Raw genomic sequence first — 13,527 nt, forward strand, 5'->3', positions numbered from 1 at the left:
TTGTATTTTATTGTAGTGTAGTATAGTGTAGTGTAGTTTTTTGGCCATGCTGTACAGCTTGAGGGATCTTGGTTCTCTGACTAGGAATTTAACCTGGGCCACCTCAGTGAAAGCACAGAGTCTGAAACACTGGACTGCCAGGGAATTTCCTCTATTAAAAAAAATATTTAAAATAGAATTTAAAATGTTGATATATATCAACAACAAATTGTCCAGATTTATATACATAATTAATTTATATATAAGAACTTTATGTATAACATAATTTATACTATGTATGTCATTGCATGTGTAATTTTATATATACTATTATATATAAATTATAATTTTTGAGTGTTCATTAACCTTTTTTATAATGGGATGTTCAGTTAAACAAGGCTTTCAACCCTCACTATTTTTTAATTGAAAAAGATATTAATAGGGACTTCCCTGGTGGTTCAGTGGTTAAGAATCCACCTTGCAGTACAGGGAAGACAGGTTCAGTCTCTGGGTGGGGAAGTAAGAGCTCATATGCTATGGAGCAGCTAAGTCTGCACACTGCAGCTGCTTAGCCCACAAGCTCTAGAGCCCATGTGCCACAAGCACTGACCTCTCAAGCTGCAGATACTGAGCCCAGGCTCTACACTAGGGTCTGCATGTCACAATGAAAGATCTCTTGTGACACGACTAAGACTCAGTGCATGAATAGAAATCACAATGAAACTTCCTAACTAGACAGATAACAAGTTCCTAGATTTACATTTTATCTAACATTTAGTTATGACCAGGACCAGGTGGTAGAATATTGTGGTTGAATTCATTGCATTTAAGCCATCATCTTTTAGGACTTGGTACATTTAAGAATAATAGATGTGCATCTGACAGACTCTAAAGTATGTATTCCTTACTATGCAGTAGTTATTGAAAATCTAGATGTAGAGGGCTAGATTTTTCTTGTTACTACCATTTCCATATTTAGCAGTAAGGGATTTGCTGTGTACCTGCTTTCCTTTCTTTATTCAGGTGGATATACTCGATTGCAGGGGGGTCGTTGGAGCGATAGCAGAGCCCTCAGTTGTGTAGAACGTTTTGACACCTTTAGCCAGTACTGGACCACTGTGTCTTCACTTCATCAGGCTCGATGTGGACTGGGAGTAGCAGTTCTGGGAGGAATGGTCTACGCAATTGGAGGTAATAATAAAAATGTCTTATTTCCATTTTTAGACTATAACTCTTAAGTTGACTACATTCTTAAATGCCTTATATATTTTGCTGGATACTCTGGAGTATATATAGATGTAGTTGTGCTTATGCTGTAAAGAGCAATATTGCATAGAAACCTGGAATGTTAGGTCCATGAATCAAGGCAAATTGGAAGTGGTCAAAGAGGAGATGGCAAGAGTAAATGTCGATGTTTTAGGAATCAGCGAACTAGGATGGACTGGAATGGGTGAATTTAACTCATTATAATCTAATACTGACCATTATATCTACTACTGTGGGGAAGAATCCCTTAGAAGAAATGGAGTAGCTGTCATAGTCAACAAGAGTCTGAAATGCGGTACTTGGATGCAATCTCAAAAACGACAGAATGATCTCTGTTAGTTTCCGAGGCAAATCATTCAGTTTCACGGTAATCCAAGTCTATGCCCTGACCAGTAATGCTGAAGAAACTGAAGTTGAACGGTTCTATGAAGATCTACAAGACCTTTTATAACTAACACCCCAAAAAGATGTCTTTTTCATTATAGGGGACTGGAATGCAAAAGTAAGAAGTCAAGAAACACCTTGAGTAACAGGGAAATTTGACCTTGGAGTACAGAACGAAGCAGGGCAAAGGCTGATAGAGTTTTGCCAAGAGAACACACTGGTTATAGCAAATACCCTTTTCCAACAACACAGAGAAGACTCTACACATGGACATCACCAGATGGTCAACACCGAAATCAGATTGATTATATTCTTTGCAGCCAAAGATGGAGAAGCTCTATACAGTCAGCAAAAACAAGACCAGGAGCTAACTGTGGCTCAGATCATGAACTCCCTATTGCCAAATTCAGACTGAAATTGAAGAAAGTAGGGAAAACCACCAGACCATTCAGGAATGACCTAAATCAAATCCCTTATGATTATACAGTGGAAGTGAGAAATAGATTTAAGGGCCTAGATCTGATAGATGAGTGCCTGAAGAACTATGGACGGAGGTTTGTGACATTGTACAGGAGGCAGGGATCAAGACCATCCCCAAGAAGAAGAAATGCAAAAAAGCAAAATGGCTGTCTGAGGAGACTTTATAAATAGCTGTGAAGAAGAGAAGTGAAAAGCAAAGGAGAAAAGAAAAGATATACCCATTTGAATGCAGAGTTCCAAAGAATAGCAAGGAGAGATAAGAAAGCCTTCTTCAGTGATCAGTGCAAAGAAATAGAGGGAAAAAATTGAATGGGAAAGACTAGAGCTCTCTTCAAGAAAATCAGAGATACCAAGGGAACATTTCATGCAAAGATGGGCTCAAGAAAGGACAGAAATGGTATGGATCTAACAGAAGCAGAAGATATTAAGAAGAGGTGGCAAGAATACACAGAAGAACCGTACAAAAAGATCTTCACGACCAAGATAATCATGATGGTGTCATCACTCACCTAGAGCCAGACATCCTGGAATGTGAAGTCAAGTGGGCCTTAGGAAGCATCACTATGAACAAAGCTCCTGGAGGTGATGGAATTCCAGCTGAGCTATTTTAAATCCTAAAAGATGATGCTGTGAAAGTGCTGCACTCAATATGCCAGCAAATTTGGAAAACTCAGCAGTGGCCACAGGACTGGAAAAGGTCAGTTTTCATTCCAATCCCAAAGAAAGGCAATGCCAAAGAATGCTCTAACTACCACACAATTGCAGTCATCTCACACGCTAGTAAAGTAATGCTCAAAATTCTCCAAGCCAGGCTTCAGCAATACCTGAAGCATGAACTTCCAGGTGTTCAAGCTGGTTTTAGAAAAGGCAGAGGAACCAGAGATCAAATTGCCAACATCCGCTGGATCATCGAAAAAGCAAGAGAGTTCCAGAAAAACATCTATTTCTGCTTTATTGACTATGCCAAAGCCTTTGACTGTGTAGATCACAATAAACTGTGGAAAATTCTGAAAGAGATGGGAATACCAGACCACCTGACCTGCCTCTTGAGAAATCTGTATGCAGGTCAGGAAGCAACAGTTAGAACTGGACATGGAACAACAGACTGGTTCCAAATTGGGAAAGGAGTACATCAAGGCTGTATATTGTCACCTTGCTTATTTAACTTCTATGCAGAGTACATCATGAGACAGGCTGGGCTGGATGAAGCACAAGCTGGAATCAAGATTGCCCAAAGAAATATCAATAAGCTCAGATATGCAGATGACACTACCCTTATGGCAGAAAGTGAAGAAGAACTAAAGAGCCTCTTGTTGAAAGTGAAAGTGGAGAGTGAAAAAGTTGGCTTAAAGCTCAACATTCAGAAAACGAAGATCATGGCATCCGGTCCCATCACTTCATGGGAAATAGATGGGGAAACAGTGGAAACAGTGGCTGAGTTTATTTTTTTGGCCTCCAGAATCACTACAGATGGTGACTGCATGCATGAAATTAAAAGACGCTTAATCCTTGGAAGGAAAGTTATGACCAACCTAGACAGCATGTTAAAAAGCAGAGACGTTACTTTGTCAACAGTAGTCCATCTCATCAAGACTATGGTTTTTCCAGTGGTCATGTATGGATGTGAGAGTTGGACTATAAAGAAAGCTGAACACTGAAGAATTGATGCTTTTGAACTGTAGTGTTGGAGAAGACTCTTGAGAGTATTGGACTGCAAGGAGATCCAACCAGTCCATCCTAGAAGAGATCAGTCCTGGGTATTCATTGGAAGGACTAATGTTGAAGCTGAAACTCCAAAACTTTGGCCACCTGATGGGATGAGCTGACTCATTTGAAAAGACCCTGATGCTGGGAAAGATTGAGGGCAGGAGGAGAAGCGGACAACAGAGGATGAAATGGTTGGATGGCATCACCGACTCAATGGACGTGAGTTTGAGTAAACTCTGGGAGTTGGTGATGGACAGGGAGGCCTGGCGTGCTGTGGTCCATGGGGTTGCAAAGAGTTGGACGCAACTTAGCCACTGAGCTGAATTGAATCAAATAAACATTTGTTAAATAAAGTAATGAAAGAAAAAGGAAACAGGACTTGCCCGGTAGTCCAGTAAATCTGCCCGTTAATTCAGGGGACATCAGTTCAATCCCCGGTCCAGGAAGATCCCACATGCTGCAGAGCAGCTAAGCCCACGTACCACAACTACTGAGCCATCAACAAAGATCAGTCGCAGCCATAAATAAATGAAATTTAAAGAAGAAAAAGGAAACATATGATATTAAATATTTCATACCAGAGGGACACTGTGATTTGTTACCAGTCAAAAGACTTAGGTTTGGTTTTATGAAAAATATTCATAAAATGTAGCATCAAAATTTAGGTCAATGTTCGTGATAAAAAAATTTTAATTCTGAAAGCTGAATTACAAATCTTTTTTTTTTTTTTGGCTGTGCTCCATGGCATGTGGAACCTTAGTTCACTGACCAGGGATTGAACCTGCACCCCCTACATTGCAAGGCAGATTCTTAATCACTTTATTGCCAGGGAAATCCCCTTATGAATCATTTTTAATTAACCAATTTTCTGGACAGTGGCGTGTGTAAAAACCATGTCAGCTAGACATTGGGACTTATTTCTTAATTAAAATCACTGTGTTTCTAAAACTGTTATGAATTCTAAAATGATTAATGAATAAAAATTAAATAAAAGGGAATTTGAATGTGGGAGAAAAACAATTATCAGAGAAGGATCTGAAGAGAAATAAATGCTAACACTTTTGATATCAAGATTTATTTTCAAGTAATTTGTCTTTATAGCAAGCATCTTGTTAGATCATCTCTAACTCTTACAGCCAGTTTTCCCCTTTATTTCTATGGGTCATTCTCAAATACTGAACGTTGTATATCAAAAATCTTACTATTATTTTACAACTATGACATTGTCAGTTTAAAATGAAAGATATTAAATAATATTTGATTATTATTTTTTGGAGAAAGCAATCATCTCAAAAACTGTTTATTAAACTGTTTATTAAATCAATAAATGTCATGGTGCATCTGAAAATTCTAACAAAGAAATTAGAGTTTTGAGCAATAACCTCTTGTCAGTATAAAGACTATAAGTCTATATAATCTTTGGCTGAAACTCTCATGGTTTTTTATGTACATTTTGGCAGTTGTGTTGCATGAACTCTGTTGTGTTTAATGTAGGGTCACAGTGTCCTGTGTGACACTTCCATATATATGTATCCCTTTCCTGATACCACAGAAGCATAAATGGCAGCCTTTCAAAACTGCCATGACTTTGCAGGCTAATATTACTGTCAACATTACTGTCTTAACATATTACTTAAAATATAATTTTCAAATAATATTTTGTTATCAAAGTAATTCATGTTTGCTATAGAAAATTTTGCTGAAACTGAGGTATATGAAAAAGAAAATAAAAATCATCCATAGTATAATCATACCACCAAGAGATAATCACAGTTAACAGTTTATTTCCTTCTAGATATGTATGTATCTGGGTTACTATTCTACGTATTATATTTTAAAATTAAGATATAATTCACATATCATAAAATTCACCATAGAGAGTGTTAAGTTCAGTGGTTTTGGTATATTCACAAAATTGTGCAACCATCACCACTAATTTCAGGACATTTTCACCACTACAAAAGCCACTGTTTATCAATTAAGGAAAATCTTATATGTGTATAGGGAACTATTTACTAGCCATGTTCCCAGACTCTAGGTCAATGTTGTAAGCAGGACTTTCTAAGAATAGACAGTTTTAGGCTTGCTCTGTTAACTGTTTTCTGTACAGTGAGTTTTGTATACATTCAAGATTCTAGGCTCTCATAAAATTATATGAACTGAAAATACCTTTTCCTACTCTTCTGCTTCATCTTTTACTGTCTTTATTATATCTTTTGGTAAATGAATGTTTTTAATTTTAATGTAGCCAACTCTATAATAATTTTCCTTTTATGGTTAGTATTTTTTATATCTTTTTAAAGAAATCCTTGTCTACTCAAAAGTCATGAAATATATACTTTTATTAATTTTTAAAAATTTTATAGTTTTTCCATTTACATTTAGGTCTGTAATTCACCTGTAACTGAATTTTATAGATCATATTAGTAAGGAACTAGTTTCATTTCCCCCATATACATATATAAAAACAATTCCCAGCATTTTTGTTTACCTGTTGCTCTGCTATGCAAACTATCTCATATACCTAGTAATCATATACGCATGGATCTGATTCTAGAATTTTGTTTCTATTCCATTGATCTCTATGTCTATTCCTGTGGTGTTATAGCTGTACTTTAAGTCTGATAGGCTTATTTAATAGGGAATTTTCTCTCTCCTTAGTATTCTTTTTGGGAGTGCTTGGCTATTCTGCCTCTTTTAAACTTCCATATAAAATTCAGAATTAGTTCATCAAATCTATTTTTAAAATAATACTGTATGATTCTACTTATATGAGATACTTGGAATAGTCAGAATCAGTAAAACAGAAAGTACAATGTGTTTGCCAGGGGCTAGAGGAGGAGAGAATGGAGAGTTACTATTTAGTAGGTATAGAGTTCAGTTTTACAAGATGAAAAGAATTATGGGGATGGCTGATTGTGATGGCTGTATATCAGTGTGAATGTGTTTAATATCACTGAACTATATTCTTAAAAATGGTTAAGATGATAAATTTTATGTTATGTGTATTTTAATACAATAAAAAGAGGTTTCTTAAAAATTGGAATTTCTTTAAATCTGTAAATCATTTTGGGAGTAATCATCTTTACATTGACACTTATAATTCATCAACATGATACATCTCTTCATTTATTTGAAGTGAAGTGAAGTCACTCAGTCGTGTCCGACTCTTTGCCATCCCATGGACTGGAGCCTGGAGCCTGGTAGGCTACAGTCCATGGAATTCTCCAGGCAAGAATACTGAAGTGGGTTGCCATTTCCTTCTCCAGGGGATCTTCCCGACCCAGGGATCAAACCCAAGTCTCCTGCATTGCAGCCAGACACTTTACTGTCTGAGCTACTAATTTAAAAATTTATCTAAATAAAATTTATAAATTATATCCATAAAGGTCTTATATTGGGTTGGCCAAAAGTTCATTTGGGTTTTTCCATAACATCTTACAGAAAAAGCTGAACAAACTTTTGGGCCAAGCCATATACAATCTTTGATTGCATTAACTTCTTCTAGGTATATTATATTTAAAATTCTATTTTTAAGTGCTATTTAAAATTTTTTTTTCATTTTCTGTTTGTTGTTAGATAAGCATTGCATTAAAACTCAAATTGTAGCAGAGCCTGCTATCTAAGCTGTGAAAATATAGAAGTTTCAAAATGCAACCTTTATCCCCAAAAATTACATGGATTGTTTGGGTGGTGAAATTAGAAACAGGTAATAGTCTACTTTGCTTAATTAAGTGGACATTAATAAATGACAGTGCTATGATTCAAAATAACACATGGTGGGCAAATAAATTTTAATGAAGAGTATAAAATCAGACGTAATAGTTGAATTCTGACAACACAGAATGCCATTGAATATTGTATTGTGGTTTTAGGCTAATAACATTATTAATTCTTCTCATATGTGTCTCTTATTTGACTCAGGTGAAAAAGATTCAATGATTTTTGACTGTACTGAATGTTATGATCCAGTTACTAAACAGTGGACGACTGTAGCTTCAATGAATCACCCCCGCTGTGGCTTGGGAGTGTGTGTATGTTATGGGGCTATCTATGCTTTGGGTAATTATTCTCTCCAATTTAAAAGATATCTAATATTATTTAAATTCTTAATCAAATTTTGCTTATTTTAGAAATTTTCCTTCCTTACCATAAGAAACTTGTGTCTCTTCAGTTTTAAAAGTTCTTATTCTCAAAATTATATTACTTGGGAAATACTGTCAAGCGTGGAACTCTTAGAAGGAGATGAGGATAAAATACAGATGAGATGTCTGGAGGAGCATTTTAGCTGACTTGTTAAATGTCATTAGGATGACTGTTCTGAATATGCAGATATTATTTTTAAAAATAGTTTTGTAAAATATTGTATTTCTTATGCAATAGATTGAAGTTTGGGGGTTTGTTTTGTTTGTTAAAATCGCTTGTGAAACATAGGCAGAGAGTTGAAACATCCAAGTTCTACTTACAATCAAATTCTACCTTTTCTTGTAATCTTGGACACATAACCTCTCTGGTCCATATGATAATCATCCATAATATAAAGTTGTCAGATTAGATGTTTTCTAAGGTGCTTTTCATAAATAAGTTTCCTTTATTCTGGAAATAAGATTTTTTATTTGGTTCCAGGTGGTTGGGTTGGAGCTGAGATAGGGAACACTGTTGAACGATTTGATCCTGATGAGAATAAATGGGAAGTAGTTGGCAACATGGCTGTGTCACGGTACTACTTTGGGTGTTGTGAAATGCAAGGTAATTGCTTTAGAAAATCTTTTTCCTGAAAATGTATTTTTTAAACAACTGTTTGAGCTTGAGGCTTTATTTTCACAAAAATGTATTTTATGCCTGTTCAGTTCAGGCGCTCAGTCATGTCTGACTGTTTGCGACCCCGTGGACTGCAGCACACCAGGCTTCCCTGTCCATCACCAACTCCTGGAACTTGCTGAAACTCTTGCCTGTTAGTTTTGAATAATTGACACTAACAGTGTGGAGGTTTTGCTTCTAATCTCTTATATTTTTAAACCTCTTATATCTTTATTTCTGTATTACCAAAATAAAATCTTTTTTTCCAAAGTAAAGTTAAAATTAAAAATTCCAGATGGGCAAAGATACCTAATTAGCAAAATACGTATTTGAACTGTTATCCATTATTGTCGTTCTTCCCTCCCTTGTAGGCCTTAGGGCTTCCCTGATTCTCAATTGGTAAAGAATCTGCCTGCAATGCAGGAGACCTGGGTTCGATCCCTGGGTCAGGAAGATCCCCTGGAAAAGGGCATGGCAACCCACTCCAGTATCCTTGCCTGGAGCATTCCATGGACAGAGGACCCTGGCATGGGGTTGCGAAGAGTTGGACACGACTGAGCAACTAACACTTTAACCTTCAAGTATTTCTAAGTAGGGAGAGATTATCAAAAACAATCTTCATAGTGTCATAGGCTTCTTCAGTGTTTTTTTAAATAGGGTACGTTGTAATTCAGTATACACACAGTGCTATCACAGATTTGAAAAATGTACTACATATTAAAATGGTAAACAGACATTTATTAATTGTCTACAAAACCTGATTCTCTGTTCAGAGTTGGGGAACACATTTATATGTACCTGTAGGCTTCCCCGATGGCTCGGCAGGTAAAGAATCTGCCTGCAATGCAGGAGACACAGGTTTAATCCCTGGGTCGGAAAGACCCCCTGGAAAAGGAAATTGCAACCCACTCCCGTATTTTTGCCTGAAAACCCCCATGGACAGAGGAGCCTGGCGGGCTACAGTCCAAAGGGTTACAAAGAGTCAGATATGACTGAGCGAATAAGCAAGCAAGCAGTACACTGAGAGGTACTTAATAAGCACTCTAGAATAAAACCTAATTCTCTTTCCAGATTTGGGGAACACATTTATATATAGCTGTAAAGTAGGAAGCAGTCTGCCATTGTTACATGACAACTCAGGTGCTCCATTCCTAGCTCAAGTTCTTTCTGCCTTCTGAGTACCTTCTCAGATTTCTGCTGGCATCTAAATGCTCAAATTACATGGTGTAGACTATGTTCTATTGTTTAATATTATAGTGTTCTCTAGTTATTTTATATTTATTTTTATCCTCTCATCTGAAATCATAGAGCTGGAGAGGCGTCTTGAATATTATCTATTTCAACCCCTTTATTTTTAGATGAGGAAGCTGAAGATCAGGAGGCTGTGAGTTGTCTTTTTTCATAGTTGGTTTCTAGTAAAGTTGGAGCTTGAACTCAAGTTTACTAACATTTAGCTTATGTTTCTTAAAATGTCATTCTGTAAAACTTAAAACTTTAGAACTCTAGCAACAACAGTAAGCACTCAAAAAGTAATTGTTGATTGTCAGAATCTTTAGTTGCAAATCAAATTTAATAAGAAACTCTGAATTACAGTCTGCTGTACTGTATCTAATACCTTAATCTAGCCATGAACTATTCTAATTTAAATTTAATTCTCTATTTTATGTTCATCTGAGCAAAAGTTAGGTTCTCACCAAGCAGGGTTATGTCATTCCCAGTTTAAGTGTATGACTTTTTAAGAGGGCAAAATTCCTCTCCTCTTCTGTTTTTACTTATACATGATAGCAGTGGATCTGGAACTTGAGATTAAGCGAACAATAGGATTGGAAACCCTTGCCTGACAGATTGTTTTGTCATAGCATCATTAAGTTCTTTGAAAATTCAGTGCCACTTTAAATTCGTACCGCTAATTCTTTGTAACATGTTTAAATGAGAGTCGTGATAAATTGGACAGAAGTCAATTCTCTCTCTTGAAGCCCTGCATTAAGTAAAGTATCAGATAACAAACTTAAATCACAACTATCACATTTTATAATTATTTGTATCCTATTTTCTATAGCATCTGAGCAAAAATATTCCATTTTCAGGTTTAATTTATGTGGTTGGGGGCATCAGCAATGAAGGAATAGAGCTTTGTTCTTTTGAAGTTTATGATCCACTTTCCAAGCGCTGGTCTCCACTTCCTCCAATGGGAACTAGAAGAGCATATCTTGGGGTGGCTGCACTCAATGATTGCATCTATGCTGTTGGAGGGTGGAATGAGACACAAGATGCTCTTCATACCGTAGAAAAATATTCCTTTGAAGAGGTAGGTTGGATGATTTCAATTGTTTGGTATCCTGTTATTCATGTCTGTAAGATCTGTGGGCTTCCTTTGTGGCTCAGATGGTAAAGAATCCACCTGCAATGGGGGGAGACCTGGGTTCGATCCCTGGGTTGGGAAGATCCTTTGGAGAAGGAAATGGCAACTCACTCCAGTATTCTTGCCTGGAGAGTCCCATGGACAGAGGAGCCTAGGGTCACAAAGTGTTGAATATGACTGAGTGACTTAGCACAAGATCTGTGTTGTTGTTCAGTTGCTAAACCATGCCTGACTTTTTGGGACCCCATTAGACTGTAGCATGCCAGGCTTCCCCATCTTTCACCATTTCCTGGAGTTTACTCAAACTCATATCCATTGAGTTGCTGATGCCATCCAACCATCTCATCCTCTGTTGCCCCCTTCTCCTGCCCACAATCTTTCCCAGCATCAGGGTCTTTTCCAATGAGTCGGCTCTTCGCATCAGGTGGCCAAAGTATTGGAGCTTCAGCTTCAACATCAGTCCTTCCAATTGATATTCAGGAGTGATTTCCTTTAGGATTGACTGGTTTGATATCCTGCTGTCCAGACTCTCAAGAGTCTTCTCCAGCACCACAATTCAAAAGCATCAACTCTTCAGTCTCAGCCTTCATTATGGTCCAGTGCACACATCTGTATATTACTGCTGAAAAAAACAGCTTTGACTAGACAAACCTTTGCTGGCAAAATGATGTCTCTGCTTTTTAATATACTGTCTAAGTTTGTCACAGCTTTTCTTCAAAGGAACAAGTGACTTTTAATTTCTATCTGTAATTATGGGTTTATCTGTTCTTCTTCCATTCCTGTCAGATTTTGCTTCTCATATTTTTAATCTCTGTTATTAAGTGTGTGTACATTTATTATTATGTTTTCTTGCTGAATTGATCTTTTTATGGCCTGGAAATGTTTTTCTTTCTCTATGATAATATCCTTTCCTTGAAGTCTACTTTGTCTTCATATTAATGTAGCCAAGCTGTCTTTTGATTAGTATGTGCATTGTGTATCTTTTTTTTCCTTCTACTTTAAATCTCTGTCTTTAAAAACTACATGTTTTGTAAGATAGCTGTGGTCTGTTTTTCTGTACAATTTGAAAGTCTCTGACTTCTAAGTAGGGTCTTTAGAATGTTTACTATTTATATATAATGTAATTATATATGTGGGGTTGGTTTTTAGACTCTTAATTTGCTGTTTTTCTGCTTGTACAATCCATCCTTTTTTTTTTCTCTTTTCTGTCTTTATGTTGATTGTTTTAGTATTCCATTTTATCTCTTTAGTCCAATTAACTATATGTCTTCACCTTTTTTCTTAATTGTTGCTTTTGGGTTTTCATTATATATAATAGGCATTTTAATGTATTACATCTACATTAAAATAATATCATGCCAGTTCACTTTTAATGTAAGAAACTTAGAAAAATGTATTTTCCTCTTCCATCCTTTGTGCTATTGATGTATTGATTTTACTTCTGTGTATGTAATAAACCCCACAGTATGTTGTTATACTTATTTAAATGGTTAATTATATTTAAGATAAATTTTAATGAGAAAATACTTCATAATTATGCATTCATAACCATCATTTCTAGTTCTGTTCATTGTATAGAATTAAGTCTCTATCTTATAGCATTTTCTCTTAGCCTGAAGAACTTCCTTTAGTATTTATTTTTGTGCTGGTCTGCTGGCAATGATTCTCTAAGCTTTCATTTTACAAAATTTTTTCTTTTTAAGTTATTTATTTATTTATTGGCTGCATTGGGTCTTTGTTGCTGTGCAGACTTTCCTCCAGTTACAGTGAGTGAAGGTTACTCTCCAGTTGCATTGCATGGGCTTCTCCTTCAGGTTGTTTCTCTTGTTGAGGAACACGGGCTCTAGGCCCAGGGGCTTCAGTAAGTTGTGGTCCTGGGCTCCAGAAGCTATTAATATGTGCTCAGTTGCTCAGTCTTGTCTTAACTATTTACAACCCCATGGACTGTAGCCTGTCAGGCTTGTCTGTCCATGGGATTTCCCGGGCAAGAATACTGGAACAGGTTGCCATTTCTTCCTCCAGGAGTCTTCCTGTCTACCATCATTTTTGAGAGATATTTTGCTGAGTGTAGAATTTTAGGTTGTTCTTCCCCTCACTCTCATCATTTAATATTGTTGTTTACTTATCTTCTTGCATTGTTTCTTTTTTAAAAAATTCTTATTGGAGTATAGTTGATTTACAGTGCTGTGTTAGTTCTTGCATTGTTTCTGATGGGAGGTCGGTAGTCAATCTTGTTCTCCCATATATGTAACATCTCTTTTTTCTTTGACAGTTTTTTAATATTTTTTTCTCTTTCTTATGGATTTCCAGTAATTTGATATATCTTATGGGATTTTGGTGTTTAACTTGCTTGAAATTCATTTAACTTCTTGAATCTGTAGAATTATAGCTTCCATCAAATTGAAATCAGCCTTGTTTCTTCAAGTATTCTCCTGCTCTCTTTCTGGGATTTAAGTAATGCCCATGTAAAACCATTTGATATTGTCCCATAGGTCACTGAGGCGTGTTAATTTTTCCCATCCTTTTTCTCTCAGTATTTCAGTTTGTTT

The 13,527-nt window shown here is 36.3% G+C and overlaps 1 protein-coding gene across 5 annotated transcripts in view; it reads left to right on the forward strand.

Moving 5' to 3' along the window:
* Positions 1-13,527, forward strand: part of IPP (intracisternal A particle-promoted polypeptide) — a 37,234-nt gene that overhangs the window by 12,814 nt on the left and 10,893 nt on the right. For 4 of the 5 annotated variants that reach the window (XM_061413103.1, XM_061413108.1, XM_061413104.1 and 1 more), the window contains exons 5-8: positions 1,003-1,170; positions 7,741-7,878; positions 8,443-8,565; positions 10,704-10,924. In XM_061413103.1, the coding sequence (XP_061269087.1) occupies positions 1,003-1,170; positions 7,741-7,878; positions 8,443-8,565; positions 10,704-10,924 (650 nt within the window). Of the gene's footprint in view, positions 1-1,002; positions 1,171-7,740; positions 7,879-8,442; positions 8,566-10,703; positions 10,925-11,363; positions 12,494-13,527 lie in introns of those variants that run through there. The other variant, XM_061413106.1, reaches the window with a different exon arrangement.

Source organism: Bos javanicus, chromosome 3, assembly GCF_032452875.1.
Source record: "Bos javanicus breed banteng chromosome 3, ARS-OSU_banteng_1.0, whole genome shotgun sequence".
Lineage (NCBI taxonomy): Eukaryota > Metazoa > Chordata > Mammalia > Artiodactyla > Bovidae > Bos > Bos javanicus.